Source organism: Camelus bactrianus, chromosome 22 (genome assembly GCF_048773025.1).
Source record: "Camelus bactrianus isolate YW-2024 breed Bactrian camel chromosome 22, ASM4877302v1, whole genome shotgun sequence".
NCBI classification, from domain to species: domain Eukaryota; kingdom Metazoa; phylum Chordata; class Mammalia; order Artiodactyla; family Camelidae; genus Camelus; species Camelus bactrianus.
In genome coordinates, this window is record NC_133560.1 from 7,540,228 (window position 1) to 7,563,630 (window position 23,403).

Sequence of the window (23,403 nt, forward strand, 5' to 3'; positions counted from 1 at the left end):
GTTAAATTTTACATTTACGCACAAATCCAGATGGGTGAATATCTAACAAAAACAAAAACTATGGGCTTTAATATAGGATTAAAGGATAGAAGTTTTTTATAGCTAAAGAAAAGAATGCAAAAAACTCAATGTGTTTCTGATTTGATTATATCCCACATTTTTTTCTTTAAATAAAAAAAGTTTTTTAAATAGGACATCTGTGCACATCCTACAACTGAATTTCTAACATATACCCTGAGTTACTCCTCGGATGTAAAGGGAGAAGAACGTGTCCTAAGGAATCAACACCCAGCTATTGTCTATTACAGAATTAGAAAATAATTTTCTATTTCCAACTACTATTTAATGATGCCTTCTTGGCTAATGAAAACCAAGTTTGCAGAACTTAAGATCAAATGTTTCTGCCTTAAGCTGGCTCTTTTCTGAGGTGTTATGCAAAGAGAGCAATGGGGTAAGAACAGATTAGTGGTTTGCAGAGACAGATGTGAAGCAGAAATCAGGTAAGAAAAGTTTTGAACCCAGAGGAAAAAAATGAACACAACTTTACTCAATCTTTTTATTTACTTTTTTAAAAAAATTTTGTTCAGGGGGAGGTAATTAGGCTTATTTTTTATTTTTTGATGGAGGTACTGGGGATTGAACCCAGGACCTCGTGCATGTTACGCATGCACTCTACCACTGAGCTATACCATCCCCCCAACTTTACTCAATCTTAAAAGCTTTTTTCATTTGCCTTTGAAAAGAAAGCCTAAAACCAAATATACACATGCCCACAAAAATGCAAAATGGCCTCTTAATATAGGATCAGACCAACCAAATATGCTCTGACATTCTGTAATTTCTAAGTATATGTGCATTGATGTTAAGCATTACAATAAGGTTTGTTTTTAAGACCCCCTATTTCCTGGGTTCAACCCTATTTTAGAATTGACTGAAATAACATACCTTTTTAGTAAGACCAAGATCCCCTTTCTTGGGCATAAATCCAGGGTCTAAATCATTGGATTCAAGAAGTTTCTTAGTTGGCTTTCTCTGACGCTTACTTTCATAATTTCCTGAAATGCACATATCTTTTCATTAGGTGATTCAGAAACTGGGCACAAGCTAATTTAAAAAAATTCTATACATCATGCAAAAATTGGTCACGTTTTAATGTTCTTCTTATCATTTTGTGGGAAGGGACAGGGTAGGAATTTATCTATTCTAAAATATTAGTTAATGGAAGTGTGTATGTGAAGACTTATAAAAAATACATATGTGTTTTTTTTAATCACAAAAGAACTAAGGGAGAACTCAAAAGGGTAGAACTGCCTTTAAAGCAACTAATTGGTGGTAAGAATGAAAGAAGGAGAAGTGAGGTTAGAGTCTAAATTCTGGGCATAAATGGACCAGGATTAGAATTTTTGTTCTGCTTCTAAATAAGTAAAAGACACTTACTTACTTTGTAAGACTGCTCTTAAGAATGATATAAAAGAGCCTAATCATAGAGTTTGGCACATGGGGAGTAATGAGACGGTAATTATCTTTATTATTCTCTTTGATTCTGCCTTATTTGATTAAACACAATTGGGATAGCTTTATAAGGAATAGCCTCACAAACTACCATTGGGCATATAAAAAAGTTACATCCAAAATTGTCCCTGGCTGACTACAACACTCAATTATCAGATGGTGAAATTAGAGACAGTATGTTTAAACCTAATTCTCACCAGGTAACAGGTATTTAAAGAATTACAAAGTGAAAAGAAACTGGTTATTAACTTCAAGGGAATATTTACACTTAGCTGCTTACTATGTGTCAGGTAAATTTCATTGTACATTATTACCTTACAGTTTCCATTTTACACAGAGGAAACAAGTTCAGAGCTTAAAACAACTTCCCAAGTTGCACAAAAATTGATGAAGTCAATATCTGAAGTGAAATTTTATGTGTTTACTCCATTAGTAAGCAGCGTCCCTCCCAAAAACCCTGTAATCCGGGGTTGACCAACAATCAGGAAGAGCAACAATGGAGTAAGGAGAATACTTTTATATATTATGTCTTCTTGACAGTGTACCACCAGTTCAAGGTCATGAACTACGTCCAATTAGCCAGTACTTTAGGGATTTCCCAGGATGAAAGGGGGGTTTTTTGTGGTACAGAGATACACTGTCGACTTTCAATCAAAACATACTGAAGTCTTCCGCTTCCTCTAATTATATCTACTTACATATTGAGACCCATCCCCATCTTACCTGGTGTTTTAACTAGCAATTCCTCAGACTCAAGGGCAGGCCGGGGAGAGACTTCTGGAACCACAGGCACAGACAAGGTCAGCTGTGGCAACTCAGCATGTCCACCTCCAAGTTCTGACTGAGCCAAGGGCCCTTCCAAAAATGGAGCCTCCCTTTCAAGAACTGGAGGCTCTTCTTTGGTTGAAATCAAAGAATTCTCTTCCACCTGCTTGTTCTGAGCACTAGATCGACATCGGGCTAAAAGGCTTTCCTCTTCACAGCGGGAACTTACCTAAGAGCAAAAAATAAAAGTAGAATCCATGGGCCAAAGTTGGTGTAATTTGAGCGTCAAAAACAACAAAGCACTTGAAAAGGAACGAAATTCTGACATTCTACAAATGGATGAAACTTGAAGACAACATTATGCTAACTGCTATAAACCAGACATAAAAGCAGCTATAAAAATTCATTAAAGCTATAGTGATAATCCTAAAAAAAAAAAAAAAAAAAAAAGATTCCCTAACATGTCATCGATAAAAGCAGCTAATAATAAAGCTCCTAATGTTAAGTTGGTAAATTAATGAGAAAGAAATAAACTCTTATTCCGCCTTTCATGTACTTCAGGACAATAAAATGAGAAGTAGAAGAAATAATAAAATCTGGAAGACTTCATTTTGTAACCCTGAATGAAATTATTGATACAGACAAGAATCTTCAATTGCTATTTTTCAAAAGCATCAGGGAAATGGCTGACTGGGTATAGAACATACTTCTAGAATCAAAGTACGCACATGCTGCTTGATCAAAAGAGGTAAAACGTAACTCAAAAGAGAGGAATCCACCACCAACTGCTGGATGTTAATACCTCCCAGTGCCACGCAGTATACGACACCTACGATGTAATCCAGCCAGAATGTTTCAACTTGAATCAATCAAATTGTTAGTTGTAACTACCACTTAACAGGGAACACTGAGGGCAAATAAACAAGCTTAGTGACACCTATAACAAAACAATCACAAAAATCTAGAGGGCAGATACTCTAAATGTGTCACTCTCAGTACTTAGATAGGGCCATACAAAGGGGGGGGGCTTTCCTCCATTTAAAGTGATTTAAGAAATTTAACAACTACATAAAATGTGTAGTCCTAGACTGGACCTTGATTTGGATAGACTAAATGTTAAGGTTAGGAAATAACTGGGGAAATAGGAACATGGATTTGTTATTAGATAAAATGATCTTATTAGATGTGACCATGTTAAAATTGGTTATGAAGAAAAACGTTTTTTAGAGGTACGTGTTATTTAGGGATATCAAGTCAAAATGTCTCTAATTTGCTTTATTTTTTTAATTAAAAAAAAATTTTTTAAGTATAGTCAGCTTACAATGTTGTGTCAATCTCTGGTGTACAGCACAATACTTCACTCATATAGGAACATACATAATTTGTTTTCATATTCTTTTTCACCATAGGTTACTGCAAGGTACTGAATATAGTTGCCTGTGTTATATAGTATAAACTCGTTGTTTACTGGATTGTGTGAGAATCCTCCAGTATTTCAAAATGAGAGGCACTCTGCCAGAGTTCAGAAGCTGTTCTGTGTGGTTCAACGGGTTTGTAGATGTAATTCTTGGTGTATTTGTGGGAGTCTCTCTACTCCACCATCCTGGCTCCCTCCTATCTCTAATTAACTTTAAAATATTTTGAGTTTAAATAAAGCAAATGATGGGGTGGGTACAGAGTGATAGAGCGCATGCTTAGCATGCACGCAGTCCTGGGTTTAATCCCCAAGACCTCCATTAAAATATATGTCAATAAATAAACCTAATTACCACCCCCAAAAATAAATAAAAATTTTAATAAATAAATAAAAATAAAGCAAATAAGGTATTATAACACTGGATCATACTATTATTTTTTATATCCTGTATTCTTTATTAAACATTTTACCATAGCAATATTCCCAAATCCTTAAAACACATTTTGAAAGCAATGGGGGAAAGTATATTACATACACACACAGAGTACATAGATTCATTTATACATTTCCTGTATAACTGGCTAAGTACTATGCCAGAAGCTGGAGGCAAAAAACTGAAAAACAAGATCCCAGCGAAGGAAATTATTATCCCACAAAGATAAAATATGACACTGAAGGCAAAATTACGGTATCCTCAAGGGACTGACGAAAGGTTGTTGAAATGCTGGAACATACCTTGTGCACCTGTTCCTGTACTTTCTTTTGTTTTTTCTTAGGGGCAAATATTTGATCATATTCTTCTGTATATTCCAGAAGCCACTTGCTTGGCTTCCTAAGGCGTTTCTTCTCTGTCCGCACAGCTAAAAGACGAGAAACATGTTCAGTATTAACCAAAAGGTTAGAGGAAAACCCAACGTTTTCATGCAGCCATCCCTGCACTCCCAAAGGTAAAGAGATAGAAAACTCTCAAAAACGTTCTGGCTTAAGCTCTTAGAAGCTACAAAGATTTGCTATGGTTTATCCTATGCAAAAGTTGGGAGGAAGGAGACTTTTTGTTGCTCTATCCACACCCACAACCCATCCGATCGTAAGGAAAAGATTAAATTGAAACTAGTGTGACAGAGCTAACGTTAAAATACAGATTCTAAATCAGGTAAATTCACAAAATACACCATGAATTAACATTTTAAACAGCATCTCTCTGGATTATGCAGAATACTGGATGAATATTCAGATAAAATATTTACTGATCAGCACTAACACGAGTTTCAAAAACATTTTACACATCACATTATGGCCACAGTGCATTTCATGTTAGAAACATCAAAATTATGTAATTAATTACATGTATACCATTATCTCAATGATGTAAAAAAAAAAAATTTGCCATGAATGCCAAAGACAGAAAAGAAGATAAAAATATAGAATTTTGGGTACTTGCTTTCGGGTGGGAGAAGCTCTTGTAATGTTTTATGGTTGAAAGCATCATACTGTTTTTCTTTGAATTACTGAATGTGGTAATACTGGTGTTCTCTCAACAAAAGGATCACAAAAGTTGAGACCAAAACAAAAAGGTCACAGCCAAAACAAGCTTGGCAAAGACTCTTACTCCTTAGCACACATGGAAACAAGCCACAAAACCTTCATTAAGATAAGTTGTGGAAAATAATTCGTTTTTACTAATTCTAACTGCTGTAATTTCATATTAGTAAATAGTAATACATCACTTAATTTATTTAAAGTTAATGTAAAAGGAAGTGAAAACTTACGTCCACACAAAATTTTTATGGCAGCACATGAATTTTTATGGCACATGAATTTTTATAGCAGCTTTATTTATAACTGTCAAAACTTGAAAGCAACCAAGATGTAGGTGAATGGATAAATAAACTGTGGTACATCCAGACAATGGAATATTACTCAGCAATAAAAAGAAATGAGCTATCAAAGCCATGAAAAGACATCAAGGAACCATAAATGCATATTATCGAATGAAAAAAAAGCCAATCTGAGAAGTCTATATACTGTATGATTCCAACTATGTAACATTCTAGAAAAGGCAAAATTACAGAGACCAAATAAAATGGTTGCCAAGTTAAGGTAAAGAATTCCAGGAACAAAAGAAGAATATGACCTTTTGAATACTGAAAGAAAACAGTAAAAGCTACAAAATTACAGTGTAGATGGTGCAAACCTCAGTACATCATACACAGCAAACATGAAACTGAATAGGAGCCAAAAGATACTAAGTGGTAGTATACACCAAATGTAACACTTGGCAAAAGACATCAATGCCTAGCACAGAACCAGGACCTCCTGTGCAGAATGGAGATAAACTGTTCATACAGGACAAGTCTAGCAATAGCCCCAGGCTACAGCATGTACACATCTCAGCTCAGATAATAAAATACCCCCAAAATTGGAACAACCTCAAATGTTCACTAACTGATGAGTGGATAAGTAAAAGGTGGTATGTCCATACATTGGAATACTATTCAACAATAAAAAAGAACAATATATGTATATGTATTTTTTAATTGCCCACCATCAGCTCTTGTCTCACCTCACACAAGTTACAGGGTCTGGCTCAGCACACAGGAACTAACGAGCCTGGAGCAGGATACTCCGGACTAAAGGCACTAGGCCTGAGGCAAAGGATTCAGAGCACTGGAGCCCCCTGAGGGTGGAGGAGGGCAGCACCCAGGGGGCAGTCAGTGCAAGGTGGGGACACGACAAGGCACAGGGCCCCCACACAAGGACGGCAAGGGCAGGGATGGAGTGGGAGAGGCAGAGGGCACAAGTGAGCAAAGCCACTCATGTCTGAGGCCAGGGTGCCCAAGTTGTTAGGTGCACAGAATATAAGGGTCTCTAAGACACAGGGAGTGGAAAAGTTGGGTGTTCCAGGCACGGGCACCTGGATGTGGGGTTTTCTGGCATAGGATTCACAGAAAGTTGAGGTGCCCAGGCACAGGACGCACAGGACGCACAGGACATGGGGTATCCAAGGGACAAGGCACAAGGTAGGATGCTCAAAGTGAGAAGCACCCAGGGAGTAAGGAGTGCATGCGGCACCTGGGACATGGGTACCTACTACACATGTGGCTGGACACACAGCCAAAACAAACAAAATACTGATACGTGTCACAATATGGACAAACCACACAAACATTATGCTAAAAGAGCAGGACACAAAAGATCACATATTGTATGTTTCCATTAATATGAAATTTCCAGAAAAGGCAAACTATAGAGACTAGATTAGTGGTTGCCTATCACAATGAGTACAAACAGAGAAAACTGCAAATGGGATAGAGGGATCTTATGGGGATGGTGGAAATATTCTAAAACGGATTTATGGAAATTGTTGTACAACTCAGGAAATTTACTAAAAATCATCTGCTTATATGCTGAAAAGTGTGTGGATTTTATGGTATGTAAATTATACCCTGAATAAAGTTATTTAATTTAAAAAAAAAGTCTCTTTAAGACTGAATTATCAAGTTTTCTTTTCTTCTTCAAAATGGTGAATTTTCCCAGAAAACTAGAGTACTAACAACAACATCCCTCCTCCCATACAGATTATCAGCCCCTGTCATACCCCTGCTCCACTAGTTCTGGGACCTCAGAGACAAAAGGATTTAAAGGGGGGCAGGGTGGGGGGAGGCTAAAACCCAAACAAGTCTTCATAATAATGGCAAGTTCCTCAGTCCAAATCTCCTGTTGAAAACAAATTAAAATGCTGTATAAAGTGTTTTTAAAACTATCTTAAAAAAAAAAAAAACTATCTTAAAAGAAGCAAAGCACTGACAAAACTATAAAGAACTACAGACCAAAACCTAACAGCAAGTAATAACCCTGGGAGATTAGAGCACTCAAACTGATTTTTGTCCTGAGGGCTTTTTGGTGATCCTATTAAAACAGGAGGCAGAAGTTTAAAGACTAAACTAGGGCCTCAGAGTTAGAGTAAAACAGAAGTAAAGCATGTCCCAACCTCCAGGAGATGACAGAAAAGGTGTCTTGGCTCAAAGTAGAAGGGGAGCAGGAGGGAAAAAAAGTCCTTGAGAAATCGTGACTGGTCCTCCTGTGGATTTGCAGCCTGGTGGGCCAGGAAAATTCAAGCCCCCATGAAAAGAAAATCAATCAATTGTAATTAATACATCATGTTAGCAGAATAAAGGAGCCAAATAGGAATGATTATCTCAATAAGCACAGAAAAAAATACCTGACAGACTAAATACATACAAGAGGGAGCTTTCTCAACCTGAAAGACCATCTATCAAAATCCCAGTTAACATCATAGTTAAATGGTGAAAAACCGGGTGCTTTACCCCTAAGATCAGAACAAGACAAGGATGTCTGTTCACTCTACTGATTCTCAACAATGCACTGGAGGCTCTAGCTAGGGCAATTAGGCAAGAAAAAGAAATAAAAGACACCCAGATTAGAAAGGATGAAGCAAAACTATCTCTTTTGGCTGATGACATGATCATATACATAAAAAAATCCTAAGGAAATCACAATAAAATGACTAGAGCTAAAAAATGAGTTCGGGAAAGTTGTAACATACAAAATCAATATACAAAAATCAACTGTATTTCTATATACTAGCAGTGAGAAATCTAAGGAAATTAAGAAAACAATTTTACTTACAATAGCATCAAAAAAGGCTAAAATACTTACAAATAAGATGAACAAAAGAAGCAAAAGCCTAGTATACTGAAAACTACAAAACATCATTGAAAGAGATGAAAGACAACCTAAATTAATGGAAAGGCGTCCCTTGTTCTTAGTTTGGAAAATTTAACATTGTTACAATGACAACACTGCCCCAACTAACCTACAGATTCAGCACAACCCCTTTCAAAACCTCAGCTGGCTTTTTTGCAGAAACTGACAAAATGCTCCTAAAATTAATACAGAGATCCAAAAAATCCAGGAGCCAAAATGATCTTGAAAAAGGATAAAGTTGGAGGACTTGCACTTTTCAAAGCTACAATAATTAATTACTACAAAGACTGAGTAATTAAGACTTTGTGGTACTGGCATAAAGATAGACTTTCATATCAATAAAAAAAGAATTGAAGGCCCAGAAAAGAATCATCACATTTATGGTCAAATGATTTTCAAATAGGGTGCCAAGACCTTTCAGTGGGGGAAAGAATACCCTTTCCCACAATTGGTGCTGAGACAACTAGATTAGGCAATGGTTACTTAGAGATGACACCAAAAGAATAAGCAACCAAAGAAAAAAGTAGACAAACCAGACTTTATCAAAATTAAGAATGTTTGTGCTTAGAAATATATGATCAATAATGTAAAAGGTAAACCCACAAAATGGGAGAAAGTATGTGCAAATGAATAATGGATGTGTAAAGAATTCTTAAAAGTAAAAAGACAGATAGCTCAATTAAAAATAAGCAAAGGAAGGGGGGAGGGTATAGCTCACCGGTAGAGTGTGTACTTGGCATGCATGTTCAATCCCCAGTACCTCCATTAAAATAAATAAATAAACCTAATTACCTCCACCCAAAAAATAAATAGACACCTTTGCAAAATACTCTGGAAGTTCCTCAAAACTTAATACATGTAATTACCAAATGACCCAGGAATTCTACTCCCAGGTATATACCCAATGGGAATAAAAACATAACCATACAGAACACTGCACGTGAATGTTCATAACAGCATTATTCATAAAGGTCAGGAACAGGAACAATCCAAATGTCAATCAATTGATGAAAGAATAAATAAAATATGGCTTATTCATACACTGGAATATTATTTGGCATTAAGAGACAAAGCAAGAGTAGACAACAGCAAGAAGACAGCACAGAAAGTCCCCACATTATTTCTCTCAGAGATACCAAACTAATAATACATGCATCAATATATCTTTCTGAGTACACTAGAAACCAGTTAAGAAATTACAGTACCCCAGGGCAAGTGTAAAGCCAAGAACAATAGCCCTGAAATGGATTAAAAGAGCCAATTCACCTTATCTGATGTTACCACTCCCAAAGCAAGCACAGCTGAGCTCCTCCTCATGGCTGGGGGTCGGGGGTTATGCCCAACATTCCACCTTTTCATAGGGCTGCCCAAGGGGCAGGTTTTTGTCTAACCTGACTGGGAGCACTAACAGAGCCCACAGTGTGGACTCCTGGGCACTGAAAACATCGGAGAGAGTGGGCAGCATGCTGTGGAGCCAGAGGGCCTGCAACACAGACAGGCCAGTGTGGTTTGCTAAGATTGGGAAAAGGCACTCAACTCCTGGCTTCTCTCTACAAAGGGAGAGAGATGAGGGAGCATCTGGCAAATCAATTTTTAGAAAACTGCCCAAGGGACTAGTTATCTGTCTTGTCTGCTTCTGGGAGCTGATGGAGAGCCAGTGTGCTTCAGATAGCTAGAGGCCACAGAGAATTAAAACAAGAAAGCTCGATGCAGGAGCAACAGCTAACCTGCAGAGGTCCCCAGAATCTCTAGCAAAGCTGACTGGTAAGTCTTGCTCTGTATAAAGCCAGTCTATAAAGACTGAGAAAAGTGGTTGTTTATTCAAATGCATAAAACTCAGGGGGAAACAAAAATCACAAAGTGAAGAAATAAGGAAACATGGCCCAACACTTCAAAATAAATTTCCAAAATGTAACCGCAAAGTAACAGATTTATGAATCATCAAAGAATTCAAAATAATTGTCTTAAAGAAGCTCCGTAAATCTACAAGAGAACACAGATAACTAAAACAAATCATGTAAAAAGCAACCCAAACAATTGAGAATATCAACAAGAGAGAAACTATAAAAAGGAACCAAACAGAAATTCTGGAACTAAAGAATACAATAAATGAATTGAAAAAATTAACTAAAAAGGTTCAACAACGGATTTAAGCACAGGACAGAATCAGCAAACTCAAACACAAGTAAGTCATTTGAAATTATCAAGTCAGAGGAACAAAAAGAAAAAAGAATGAAGCAAAGAGTATGACTAAGAATAAATGATGACCCAAAACTTCCCAAATCTGAAAGAGGAAATGGGACACCCAAAATCAGAAGCTCAAGATCTCCAACCAGGATGAACTCAGAGGCCCACACTGACACATAAACTGTCAAAAGACAGAGAATCTTGAAAGCAGTGAGAAAAGCAACTAGTCAAGAACAAGGGAATTCACATCAGATTATTAATGAAAACCTTATAGGCCGGATGTGGTATGATATATTCAAAGTACTAAAATTAAAATTTCCAACCAACAATACTATATCTGGTGAAACTGCCCTTCAAAAATGAAGTTGAAATACTTTCTAAAACAAAAGGATATTAGACAGCAACCCCAAGGCATATAAAAATAGCTGATACTGACCAACACAATGCTGTAATACTATCATGGTGGTGCAAAAAGCACTTTTAAGTCTGGTATTGAATTTAAAAGACAAAACCATAAGAAATAACTGTAACTACAAAACTATGTTACTCAATACACAATATATAAAGATGTAATTTGTGTCACCAACAACAAATTGGGAATGGGGAAATGTAAAAATGTGGAGTTTTTATATACAATTGAAGTTACATTGTTATCAGCTTAAAATAGATTGCTATGTTTCATGTAAGCCCTATGACAACCACAAAGAAAATGCCTACAAAAGATAAAATGAGAAAGGAATCAAAGTATATCAATACCAAAAAAAAAAAAAAAAAAAAAGAGCGAGAAATACAAAGGAAGGCTGCAAGAGAGAGGGACAAATTAGCTGCAACACAGAAAATAATTAACAAAATGACAATAATAAGTGCTTCCCTGTCAATAATTACTTTAAATGTAAATGGGTTAAACTCCATCAAAAGACATGGGTGGCTAAATGGACTGAAAAAACAAGATGCAACTATATTCTGTCTATAAGATACATCACCTTAGATGTAAAGACACACACAGATGAAATTGAAAGGATTAAAAAGATATTATATGCATATGAGAGCAGAGGTGGCTTATTAGACAAAACAGATGAGCCAAAACTATCACTAGAGACAAATAAGGACATTGTATAATGATAAAAGAATCAATTCAGCAGGAAAATAAACAATTATAAACATATCTTAGAAGGTAACAATCATAAACAATCAAAAATAAATATGTACAAAACATCAGAGCCCTCAAATATATGAAGCAAACACTTACAGAACGGACAGCAAAAATAGACAGTAAAACAATAGTAGAGTTTAATATTTAGCTTTCAATACTGAAGAGAACAACCAGACAGAAGATCAATATGAAAACAGAGAACTTGAGCATCATTACAAACCAACTTGACCTAACAGACAAATACAGAACACTCAACCTTACATTCTTAAGTACACAGGCAACATTTTCCAGGACAGATCACATAATAGAACACAAAATAAGTCTTAAATTTTAAAAGACTGAAATCATACCAAGTGTCTTTTCCAATCACAATGGAATAAAATTAGAAATGAATAGCAGCTGGAAAACAAAACACTCACAAAAGTGTGGAAATTAACACGCCTGAACAACCAATGGGGTCAGAGAAGAAACCCCTCCCACCCCCAAATTAGAACATACTCTGAGACAAATGGAAGCAATAACACAATACCCCAAAACTTATGGGATTCAGCAAAAGAAGCCCTAGGCGGGAAGTTTGTAGCAGGAAGTGCCTACATCAAGAAAAAGAAAGATCTCACACCAGCAACCTAAATTTACACTCAAAGAACAAGAAAAAGAACAAACTAAACTTGAACTTAACAAAAGGAAGTAATAAATATTAGACTAGAAATAAACAAAATAGAGAATTTAAAAAATATGTATCAACAAAACCAAGACGTTTTTACAAAAAGATGGTGGAGGAGGGGAGGGGTAGGAGAGAAACAAGTAACTAAAACCAGAAATTAGCGAAGATATTTCAACTGAAGCCACAGGAACAACAGAGAATTTTAAGAGGCTACTATGAACAATTACATGCCAACAAATTGGATATGCTAGAAGAATTGGATAAACTACCCAGATTCAATCATTAAAAACAGAAAACCCAAATGGGAGATTAAATCAGACATTAAAAACCTTCCAAAAGGGAAGGTATAGCTCAGTGAGAGCACATGGTTAGCATGCATGAGTTCCTGGATTCTATCCCCAGTAAATGAAACAAACAAACAAACAAACAAACAAACAGGCAGACAGACAGTAGAAACAAATAGACCTCCCAAGAAAGAATAGCCCAGGATCAAATGGCTTCATCGTAGAAATCTACCAAGCATTTAAAAAACAATTAAAGCCAAACCATCTCAAATTCTTCAAAAAAAAAAAACTGGAGAGGAGGGGACATTTCCAAATTCATTTTATGAGGTAACCATTACTCTGATACCAAAGCCAGACAAATATACTTAAAAAAAAATACAGACTAATATCCCATATGAACACTAATGTGAATATCCTCAACAAAGCAGCAAACTGAAATCAACAGTAGCACATAAAAACGATTATACACTATGACCAAGTGGAACTCATCCCTCAGATGGAAGGATGGTTCAACAAACAAAAATCAATGTAACACAACACGTCTTGCTCCCTCACCTCCTGAGACAGTCTGCACTCTGTGGAGTGTGTATCTATTTCTACTTTAACCACCCACCCCCCATGCCTCATGGCCTTTCTCTTGCGTTCTGAGACGGCCTGTACTCTGTGTATGGAGTGCCCTCTCTAAATAAATCTATTTTTACTCAAAAAATTTTAAAAAACAAATAAAAGAATGAAGGAAGAAATCACATGATCATCTCAACTGATGCAGAAAACAGCTTGACAAAATTCAACACTTTTTCCTGATAAAAACACTCAAGCAAGGTAAAAGAAAATTATCTAAACATAATAAAGGTAATACATGAGAATTCCACAGCAATGGTGAAAAACTAAAAGCTTTTCCTCTAAGATCAGGATCAAGGCTAGGATGCACATTCTTGCCACTTTCAATTAACATAATACTAGAAGACCAAGCCAGAGCAATTAGGCAAGAATTAGAAATAAAAGGCATCCAAACTGGAAAGGAAAAAGTAAAATGATCTCTGTTCATAGACGACATGATCTCCTACATAGAAAATCTTATAGATTCCACAAAAAAAACCTGTGTGAATAATAAATGAATTCAGTAAAGCTGCAAAACAGAAAAATCAACATTGAAAAAAATCAGTTGTGTTTCTATACACTAATAAACAATTTAAAAAGGAAATTAAGAAAACAATCTCACTTACAACAGCATAAAAAAAGAATAAAATACTTAGGAACAAACTTAACCAAGGATGTGAAAGATTTGGGCACTGAAACTTAAAACATTGCTGAAAGAAATTAAAGACACAAATAAATGGAAAGATATACTGTGTTCATGGATTCAAAGACTTAATGTTTTAAAAATGTCCACACTACTCAAAAGTGATCTTCAGATTCACTGTTCTATTAAAATCCCAGCAGCATTTTTTGCAGAAATAGGCGAGAGGAAAAAAAAAAAAAAAAAACCCTCTAAAATTCACATGAAATCTCAAAGGACCCCGAACAGTCAAAAGAAAGATACAAAGGTAGAGGTCTCACACATTCTGTTTTCAAACAGTACAAAGCTACAGTAATGAAAACAATGTATTACCATAAAGACAAACATAGCTCAATGAAGCAGAGCAGAGAGCCCAGAAATCAACCCTTACGTGTCTGGTCAAAGTACCTTTGACAAGGGCGCTAAGACTATACAATGGGGGCAAAATAGTCTCTTCAATAAATGGTGTTGTACAACAATGTGCATATAGTTAATATGGTAATGTATACTTAAACTTGTTCAGAGGGAAAATTCATGTGTTTTTTCTACAATAAAAATAAAGTACTGATATATGCTAAGTAAAAGAACCGAACCCAAAAGTACCACATAAATCATGATTCCATTTGTATGTCACGTACAGGATAGGCAAATCTATAGATTGGGGAGAAATGAAGGGAGATTGATAAAGGGAACAAAGTTTCTCTCTGGGGTGATGCAAATATTCCAAAATTAATCATGCTTATGGTCTGTGAGTATACTAAAAACCACTTAAGTATAAACCTTTAAAAGGTGAATTCTCTAGTATGTGAATTATATTCCAACAAAGCTGTTAGAAAACAGAATCAACTACGGTAAACAACATTGAGAAAACCATGTTTAAGGAACATCAGTTTTATCATCAATAACAATATTGTGTAACATTAATATCTTTTAAGACTTCTGCCATTTTCCTTCTGCTGCTAAGTACCCTGGTACTTCAGATTTTTAAAAACTATTCTCAAACAACCTCATTCCAGAAGGGATGCAAGACATCTAAGGCCTTGAAATAAGTACTACGGAATACTTTCAATTTTTCAAAAGCACACGTCCCCTTTGTCTACTTAACAAGTAGATCTTCCTTAAGTTGCAGTCCAAGAGAACCTAATATTCAATAAAATCTATTTGCTTTCTGTAGACTAACAACTAGATTTAAACCTTAGGCTCAGAGCCTCTCAAATATCTACAATACCAGATTAAGTTCCCAGAAGTTCATAGATTTTAAAAGGTAGGAAATAGGGGGGGAGGGTATAGCTCAGTGGCAAAGTGTGTGCCTACTAGCATGCGTGAGGTCCTGGGTTCAATCTCTGGTACCTCCATCAAGAAAAATAAATATATAAACCTAACTAACCCCCCAATAAATAAAAATAAAAGGTAGGAAATGGTGAGCAGGAACAAAATGTTCTTGAGACTTACTAAAAGCAAAAGAAAAAAGAAAAAAAACTTCTTGGTAAAAACAATTTCTGAAAATATATGGAAACCTGGTCTTCAAAATTCAGGCCCTTCTACATAAAGCCCTTTCTTTACTTCAAGTGAGAATCCTTCCCTCCCAACTTATACTTAGGGCTTCCATGAAAACAGACCAACTTCAGAAGGGCATCACTATTATTATTTCCTCTAATCCCTTTCTTTCACAGTCAGGAGTCCTTACCTGGTTCAGGGAGCTCAGGCTGAGGAGTCAAACTGGGAATTCCTGGCTCCTTTCCCATCTCTTCAATGCTGGCACTGGATTTATCACAAACATTCAACCCAGCTGAATTTAAGCAGCCAGCATGATTTGGATCTGTCAGTGCACCCTCTAGTATGTTTGATGAAGGAGGAGGTCTCTGCTCTGGGAACTCATCTCCCTTCTTTACAGGGTCAGCAGGAAGCAAGACCCCAAAGGCACCCTCAGAGTTTTCTTTCTCCCTAAATCTGTTAGTGCGCTTACGAGGTTTAGTGCGCCTTTGGTTTATACGCTGCCACCGCTTTTTAGGCACCACTTGATTTACATTATTGGGTTCTTCATTCTCACTGTTCATTTCAGAGTCCAGCTCTGGGCCTTTTCTGTTTTCAAATGAGGAGCCTTTTTCAGGAATTTTACCAGGATCAGACTGGTTTACTTTATTGTCAAAATTAACACTGGAAAATTGGGCACCATCCTCAGTTATTAAATGGCCCATTAATTTAAGGGGTTCTTCTTTACCAGGGTCTTCTGCCTCACCTCTGGAGGAGCCATTCTCTGAACCCTTACTCTCTCTGACTCCCTGCAATGCAGCCTCAAGAGCTACAGCTGGGAGACGGTGCAGTTTTCTTTTGCGCTCTGTCTTTAAGGCTTTACGGTTCACTGTGTTCTTTCCCATCTGGTTTGCAAAACCATCTCGTAATTTGGATGATGGCTTTGATCGCCCACAATTGCGCCTAGTGACACAGTTTGAACGATTTTTGCCAGAAGGAGGAAGGTCTCTTTTATCGGACATTAAGCTAGGGAGGGACGTAGATAGGTCCCCAGACAGTGTAGAGTCACCCGCAGTAGGGCTAGGACGGACTGGATCCTGAGCGCCATCTCCATTTTTTTCTGAATTGTGAGTGGAGCCTCCTGAAACCAAGACCTTAGAAGCCCCTACAGGACTACTGGTAGAACAGTCCCCAAGACCAGGACTCCGATAAGAGACCAAATTTTGAGCAGTCATTAACCGTTGCTCCTTGGTCTTACTATCATGCATGTCTTTCAGCATCATTAGCAATGTACTAAATTTGTAGTCTGGTTCAATGGGTATATGATTCTGAGCAGAGGCAGAAGAAAAAAGTAATGGTTTTGATGGCTTTGATGTTCCGGAGTCACTGACATCTTCACCTAAGGATCTATAAGAGAGCTCCTTCAACTCTGACAGAACGTGTTTCACCACTGCTGTTTCTATGTCACTCGAATCCCTGGTTTTCTCATGCATGTTGCTCAGTAGTTTTAGCCCATCCACTTTCGCACTTTTGGAAATGCTGGCCAAAGGAGAGCCTTTGGTATCAGAAGAGCAGCATTTCAAGTTGCAGTCCTCATTTGCAACAGGAGGGTCTACAACAACTGGATTTTCTTTATGTTTGCACTTGATGCTTCGGATCTTGGGCTGCTTGTTTTTTGAATGTAACAGAGCTTGATTTGTAGCCCCACCTTTCATTAGTGAGTTCTCACTGGAAATGCTTGACGGTGTGCTGAATTTTGGAGAAAGACCATCATTTCTAAAATCCAATGGGGACTTTCGGACAAGAGTTGACACTTTAAGATCGGGGAGATTAACCTGAGACGTCTCAGTTCCAGGCTCTGCTGTCTTGGTACAATCCATTAAATGGTCTGTATGTGAATTAGTAACAAGGGACTTCTGCTTGCCTTTTATCTTAGTGTTTGTAGCAGTATACCTAGAATACTTTACCTTTTCATTTTTCTGCACAGGTAACATGTTCTCTGTTCTATCAAAAGCATCTGTAATTTCAATGACACAGTTATGAGACTCTGAACTATGATCTACGGGATCCAGATCACTGCTCCCATCATCAGAAGTGGTACAGATACTAATGGAATCACTTCGCTTTTCTTCGTCACCTGCTCCAATGTAGCAGAGCTGCAATTCTGAACTACATACCAGACCTCGTTGGAGTTTCTTCTTCTCCCCAGAACGTTTAGAGATCAAGGCACCCTCAGATAAGCCCAGTAAAGAGTCACAATTTGAAGTCTCAAATTCTTTCTTTGCAGTGTTTTTTGTACAAGAAGAAAATAGGAAACTTGCTGGGGCAGTGCTGGACCCTGTGAGGCTGTTTGCTATCCTGGAAAGTTCATTAGAGGCTTGCTTATCAGACACATCTGCAGAAATAAAGTTCAGGCCAAGGTTCTCTGGAATCTTTCCCCTCCGTTCTTCTTTATGTGTTTCAAATTGCATGTGACCCTTTTTCACACTAGTCCTTTTTGGATTATCAGAGCTCTTTCTGGCTCGAGACTTAGCACAAGGTTTTTCCTTCTCATCTGCAGAATGTTCAGAGTCAAAAGCCAGAGATTTCAAGCAGCCATTAAGCAACAGGTCATGTTCTGATTCAGGATCGTTTGTACAGTCCTCAAATGGCATATCCTCCTCACTGTCCAGCTTGATCGAACTGGTGACACATTTTCGGTTCTTCGACCCTTTGGGAACATCATACTGCTCAGCAAGACCAACACTGGCTTCCCACTTACTCAAAATTTTCTGAGGAACCTTAAATTAGAAAGAGGAAAAGATGATCACTTACCTAAGAAATGGAAGGGGAAACAGGGAGATAAGTGAACACCTCTCAAATCAAAAGCTTTTCTAAGCCTCGTACTTCTTCAAGGAACTTTTACGGGACCAGAAGGTGGTTAACACTCACAGCTCACTCAGAGCTTAACGAATGGGGATTCTCAGCACTACTTCTACCACTGAGATCTATCACTGGAGAAAGACTGATCTTACAAGCCCCTCATTCTCCCTGCCATTAAAAGCACAAAGGAGTAGACCATAAATCAGACTACATTACATTACTAAATCAAGGAATAACCAGACCATTCCTACTTACCTTCCCAAACCTTAGAATAAAGGTTTATTTTCTTCCTGGTTTACAAAGGCCAAGCACTTGCTCAGTGGCATAAAAGAGAAAAAGCAAAAGGCTAAAGAAGATGAATGTGGGAAAACTAGGACTGGAGAAATGAACAGGTCAGACCTGCCCTAGAAGAACTGAAATTTGAAACTCTAGTTATCACCAGGGCCTTGGCTAGTCAAGATTCTTCTATACACATTATGTACAATCTGGATTATAACTAAGCAGTCTCCTGGGCTTAATCATGTGGTCCAGAGACACCAATACACCCTTGATATGTAACAAACTACACATGCTCTTTTCTTGACTTCCTCACAGCGTGAGAACATGGAGGCTCTGTGAAATAAACCTAATTTTTCAGACTCTTACTCTCTCCCTGGCTTCATGTAATAGATATTAGCCAAGGTTCTAACTATCAATTTGTATTCACAAACACTTAAATACTTGTGAAAAAGATGTTCTGCTGAGCATGTAAAAATCAGGTCACTAGATGGGTAGCCTTCTCTTATAAAGCAATAAACCGATCATCTGGTTTATTTTACATAAAAACACACATCCATTAATTCTCTGACTACAACCATAGTAATCAATTTTCCAACCTGAAAGCCCTAGTGAACTCCTCTGAAAAGGGGGTTAAGCTACACAGCTAAAGGCTGGACACAAAAACTGACACCTCCCCACCATCAACTGCCCAAAGGATTAGAAAGGATGCAGTTGGCCTCCGGTATCCTCACAACAGCACATACTAGCTGTCTCAGAGCATCAGCCTTATAACATATTAAATATTTATTTCTAATATTCACAATAGTTCTACAAGGTACATATTATCAACTTTAGTTTCAGAGATGAAGAAACTCAAGTTAAAAACAGCAGGGACTGCATTCTGACTCTAAACTATCCTGGTTATAATTTTTATGAAACAGTTAAAAAGTATTTGTACATAGAAGTATGAAATACCAATATAAGAGGAATTATTTTACCTTCTAGAACTGACTATAGAGGAATAACAAAAGAAATAAGCCAAAATTATACTCAGCTGTATACTGTAACACAACATCAAGCAAATGAAACAAAAATACAGTGTTTTTTATTAAAACATAACCAGGTTTGAAACTGCAACCTTAAGCATTAACCACATACAACAAAGTCAAAACAACAAACATAACAAAAATGTTTAAAGCCTTATCTTTCTCATTTTTAAGAGAAATAATTAACCCAGAGTGAGGAGTAGAGTATTTCATCTGATGGCTATTTTCTTCTCACATTAGATACAACCGAAGACGACTGGTCACGCTGCTTTACATCTAAGTGACGAGGCAAGAGGTAGCTGAAATCATTTCTCAGAAACTTGAGCATAAATATTTGGAAGGCTAGCCTTGCAAAAAACCTTGCTTCCTACCAATTTTCTCACCAACATCCAACTACTAAAGAAAATAACTTACATTTCAAAAATATAATACTTCTTCCTTTGATTGATCCTGTACACCCTCCATTCCCTCTTCCCTACCCTTCCCCAAGGAGATAATTTGAGAGGCTTTCTTTAAAAAAAAAAAATAATAATACTAATACCTTATGCCTATATCCTTTTTCTTTCTGCTTCCCTCTTCTTCTAAGGACAGGTAGCTCTTCAAATTGATGTCTGCCTTCGAACATGACGATTGCTTTTCCTGCCACCCAGGCTCTCTCAGAAGGGTCTCCAAAGGCCTCCACGTAGTACTGTCGATAGGGCCTCCGGTTAGAAACTAGAGAAAAATAAAAACCACAGTGTCATTACTTTAAAAAGATGACTACTCATCATCAAGAGAACAGCCATATCACTGTTGCCACAGAAGTCTCTTTTAACCTCAAAAAACAAATAAAATAAAAATCAACAACCTATAAAATCTACAGAACAAGAAAATGTGATTGATGTAGGCCAGCCAGAAGGTGAAGTTTCAATTTCAATTCATGTGGCAAGAAAATGGTTAAGAGTTTAATGAAAGAATTCAACGGTTTGGTCTGGTAATACGCTATATATTCCAAACCACTTAGAGGTTGATTAGCTAATCATAGAACAAATTAATATAACAGCCAACTAAGCTCCTTTTACCATCTGTCTATAAAGTTTTATACTCTAATTATCAGACGTTACAAAGGGTATATCATAAGCTACAGCACCACAAATGTAGTAATCAATAAGAACTAACCACCAAACAAACCCTTAAAAACACTCTGCTAAAATATGAAAAGGAAGAAATGTCTCAACACTTTGCCAAGTATGATGCACTCACATTATGGCACTGAGAATCTGGGCAAGCTACTACGCTAGGTGCTTGCTGTGTATTGTTCGCAAGAACCAACTCTAAGAAGTAAGTAGCATAATCCCCACTTTACAGACAGAGTAGTATGTCCAATGACTTCAGAGAGGGCAAATTCAGAGTGAAACACTGGTTTTGCAGAGAAAGTGGAACTTGATATTTCAAAATACAGAAGCTAAGAAAAGAAAAAAGAAATCTCAACAGCAGAAGCAAAAAGAAATCCAGTATTTTACAGTTTCTTGGTTGTCCAAGGTTCTGTGCAAATAATTACCAAAAATAATACAAATCTCATCTGGAAAATATTAAAATCAACTTTACTAAGTATATGTATCTTCCATACACTTACCACTTTAGCATTTTTCATACCAGTAAAAAATGTCACAAAAGAAATGTAGTCGGATTAACACACATTGCAAACCAACTATACTTCAATTAAAAAAAAAACAAACAGAAAAGAAAAGAAATGTAGTCAGGGCCACACAGAGTATGATTTGCCTCTTTTCAGAAAAGGAAATCATCTCATGTAAAGATTCATTTTTACTCACTGAATTCCCTTACAATAACCATATCCTGTTTCAAAACAAACAAGAATCCAAACATCTCTGAAAAATTAGGAAAAGCTTATTTCCTTCAAAATGAAAAAAAAAAAAAAAAAAGAAAGGAAAAAGGAAAAGGAAAGAACAAAAAGAAAGGAGAAATTTATAAACTGAACTTTAGGACAAGTATAGAGGCTGTGAATACTTTCAGAACTCCTGACCCTGCAGTTATTTTAAGAGTAGCCAAAATTTCAAGTAAATTTCTATGGCAACTTATTTATAAATGCTAATTTCAAAACTATACAACCAAAGAACGAAAAGTACCTATGAGCTATCATAAAACTTTAGATTAAATGGCTTTTTCTATAAAAATATAGCTTAATAATAAAATTACAACCTGGTTAAATTTTTTGTGTTGTTGCACATTTTTAAAAAAAGTTCTGTGAAAAAACTGAACTCCTTACTCTCTACCTACTAAATAGTTCAATAGATATCACCTAAAAAGGGGGGATTAAAATTGTCAAGATACATTTGCACCTATATAGAGATTCTTAAAATAAATTTGAAAAGTAAATCATTCTCTTAATTCAACTAACACAGACTGAACATTCATGATGTACCAGGACTACACAGAGGACAGAAAAGAACTCACTGCCTGATGGGTAAGAAATATACAGTATAAATAGATTATGGTAAAACAGCATGATAATTGCAATAACACAAAAATATGCTTTTTAAAAAGTGAAAATCATTAATTGGAAGACAAATAGGATACCTGAGCAAAATTTTAAATGTTAACAGATTGTTGAGAGAATTCCAATATGAGGGCCTAGGACCCTTAAATGAATGAATAAAACAAATGAAAGAACTGGGAACTAGAAATTCAAAACACTAAGCAGGTAGCAGTGGCCAGACCAGAAAGACCTCGGAGGCCATGTTAAGAACTTGACCATTATCCAGTTGGCACTGAACCTCATTTAAACTCTGGAACCACAGGATCAGTTCTGCATCTTAGAAAGATAATCTCCTTGACCTCTGAATGACATATTTAAGAGGAAACAGAGAGGAGACCAGAGATTACCAAATAGTGTATATGCAAGATGACTAGAACCTAAACTAAGGCGGTAGCAATGGAATTAAAAGAACAAAATTTGAAAGATTTTTTAAGACAAATCAAAAAGACTATATATATATATATACACACACACACATATACATATATACATATATATACATGTATACATATATATATGTATATGTATAAAAAATAAAAGATAGAAAAGACACCTGAACACCAACCACAGCAGCATTATTCACAACAGCCAAAAGATGGAAACAACCCAAATGTCCACTAAGGATGAACAGATGAATCAAATGTGGTGTACATATCAGTGGAATATTATGGGGCCTTAAGAATGAATGATACACGTAATACAACATGAATGAACTTTAAAGACATTATGCTAAGTGAAATAAGCCAGACACAAATGGACAAAGACTCTATGATTCCACTTATATAAAGTACCTAGAATAGTCAAATTCATAGAGATAGCAGAATAGTGTTTACCAGAAACTGAGGTTACTGTTAAATAGGTAGAGTTTCAGTTTTCGGAATATGAAAAACTTCTGGAAATGGGTAGAGGTAATAACTGCACAAAAATGTGTATGTACTTAATGTCACTAAACTATACACTTAAAAATGGATAAAATGATAATTTTATGTTATGTATACTTTAACCAAAAATTTTTTAAAAATCAAGTAACAACTGGTGGTGAGGATGTGGACAAAGCAGCACCCTCACCCACTGCTAGTGGGGATGTAAAACGGCACAGCAGCTTTTCAAAACAGTCTGGGAGACCCAGCTATTCCACTCCTGAGTATTTATCCAAAGAACACGAGAGCACTAACTCAAAAAGATATATGCAACCCTACGTTCACTGAGGCATTATTTCCAATAGATAAGATACGG

At 36.6% G+C, this 23,403-nt stretch overlaps 1 protein-coding gene across 11 annotated transcripts in view; it reads right to left on the bottom strand.

Annotated features, from left to right (window-relative positions):
- The window catches only part of NSD1 (nuclear receptor binding SET domain protein 1), a 126,462-nt gene that overhangs the window by 48,904 nt on the left and 54,155 nt on the right, over positions 1-23,403 (bottom strand). For all 11 annotated transcript variants that reach the window (XR_012501534.1, XM_074350221.1, XM_074350226.1 and 8 more), the window contains 5 exons: positions 20,170-20,342; positions 15,677-18,242; positions 4,430-4,554; positions 2,236-2,506; positions 946-1,055 (listed from right to left, as the gene is read on the bottom strand). Coding sequence is in view for 10 of the 11 variants with exons in the window: in XM_074350221.1 (XP_074206322.1) it covers positions 946-1,055; positions 2,236-2,506; positions 4,430-4,554; positions 15,677-18,242; positions 20,170-20,342 (3,245 nt within the window). In the remaining variant the exon portion in view is untranslated. The remainder of the gene's footprint in view (positions 1-945; positions 1,056-2,235; positions 2,507-4,429; positions 4,555-15,676; positions 18,243-20,169; positions 20,343-23,403) is intronic.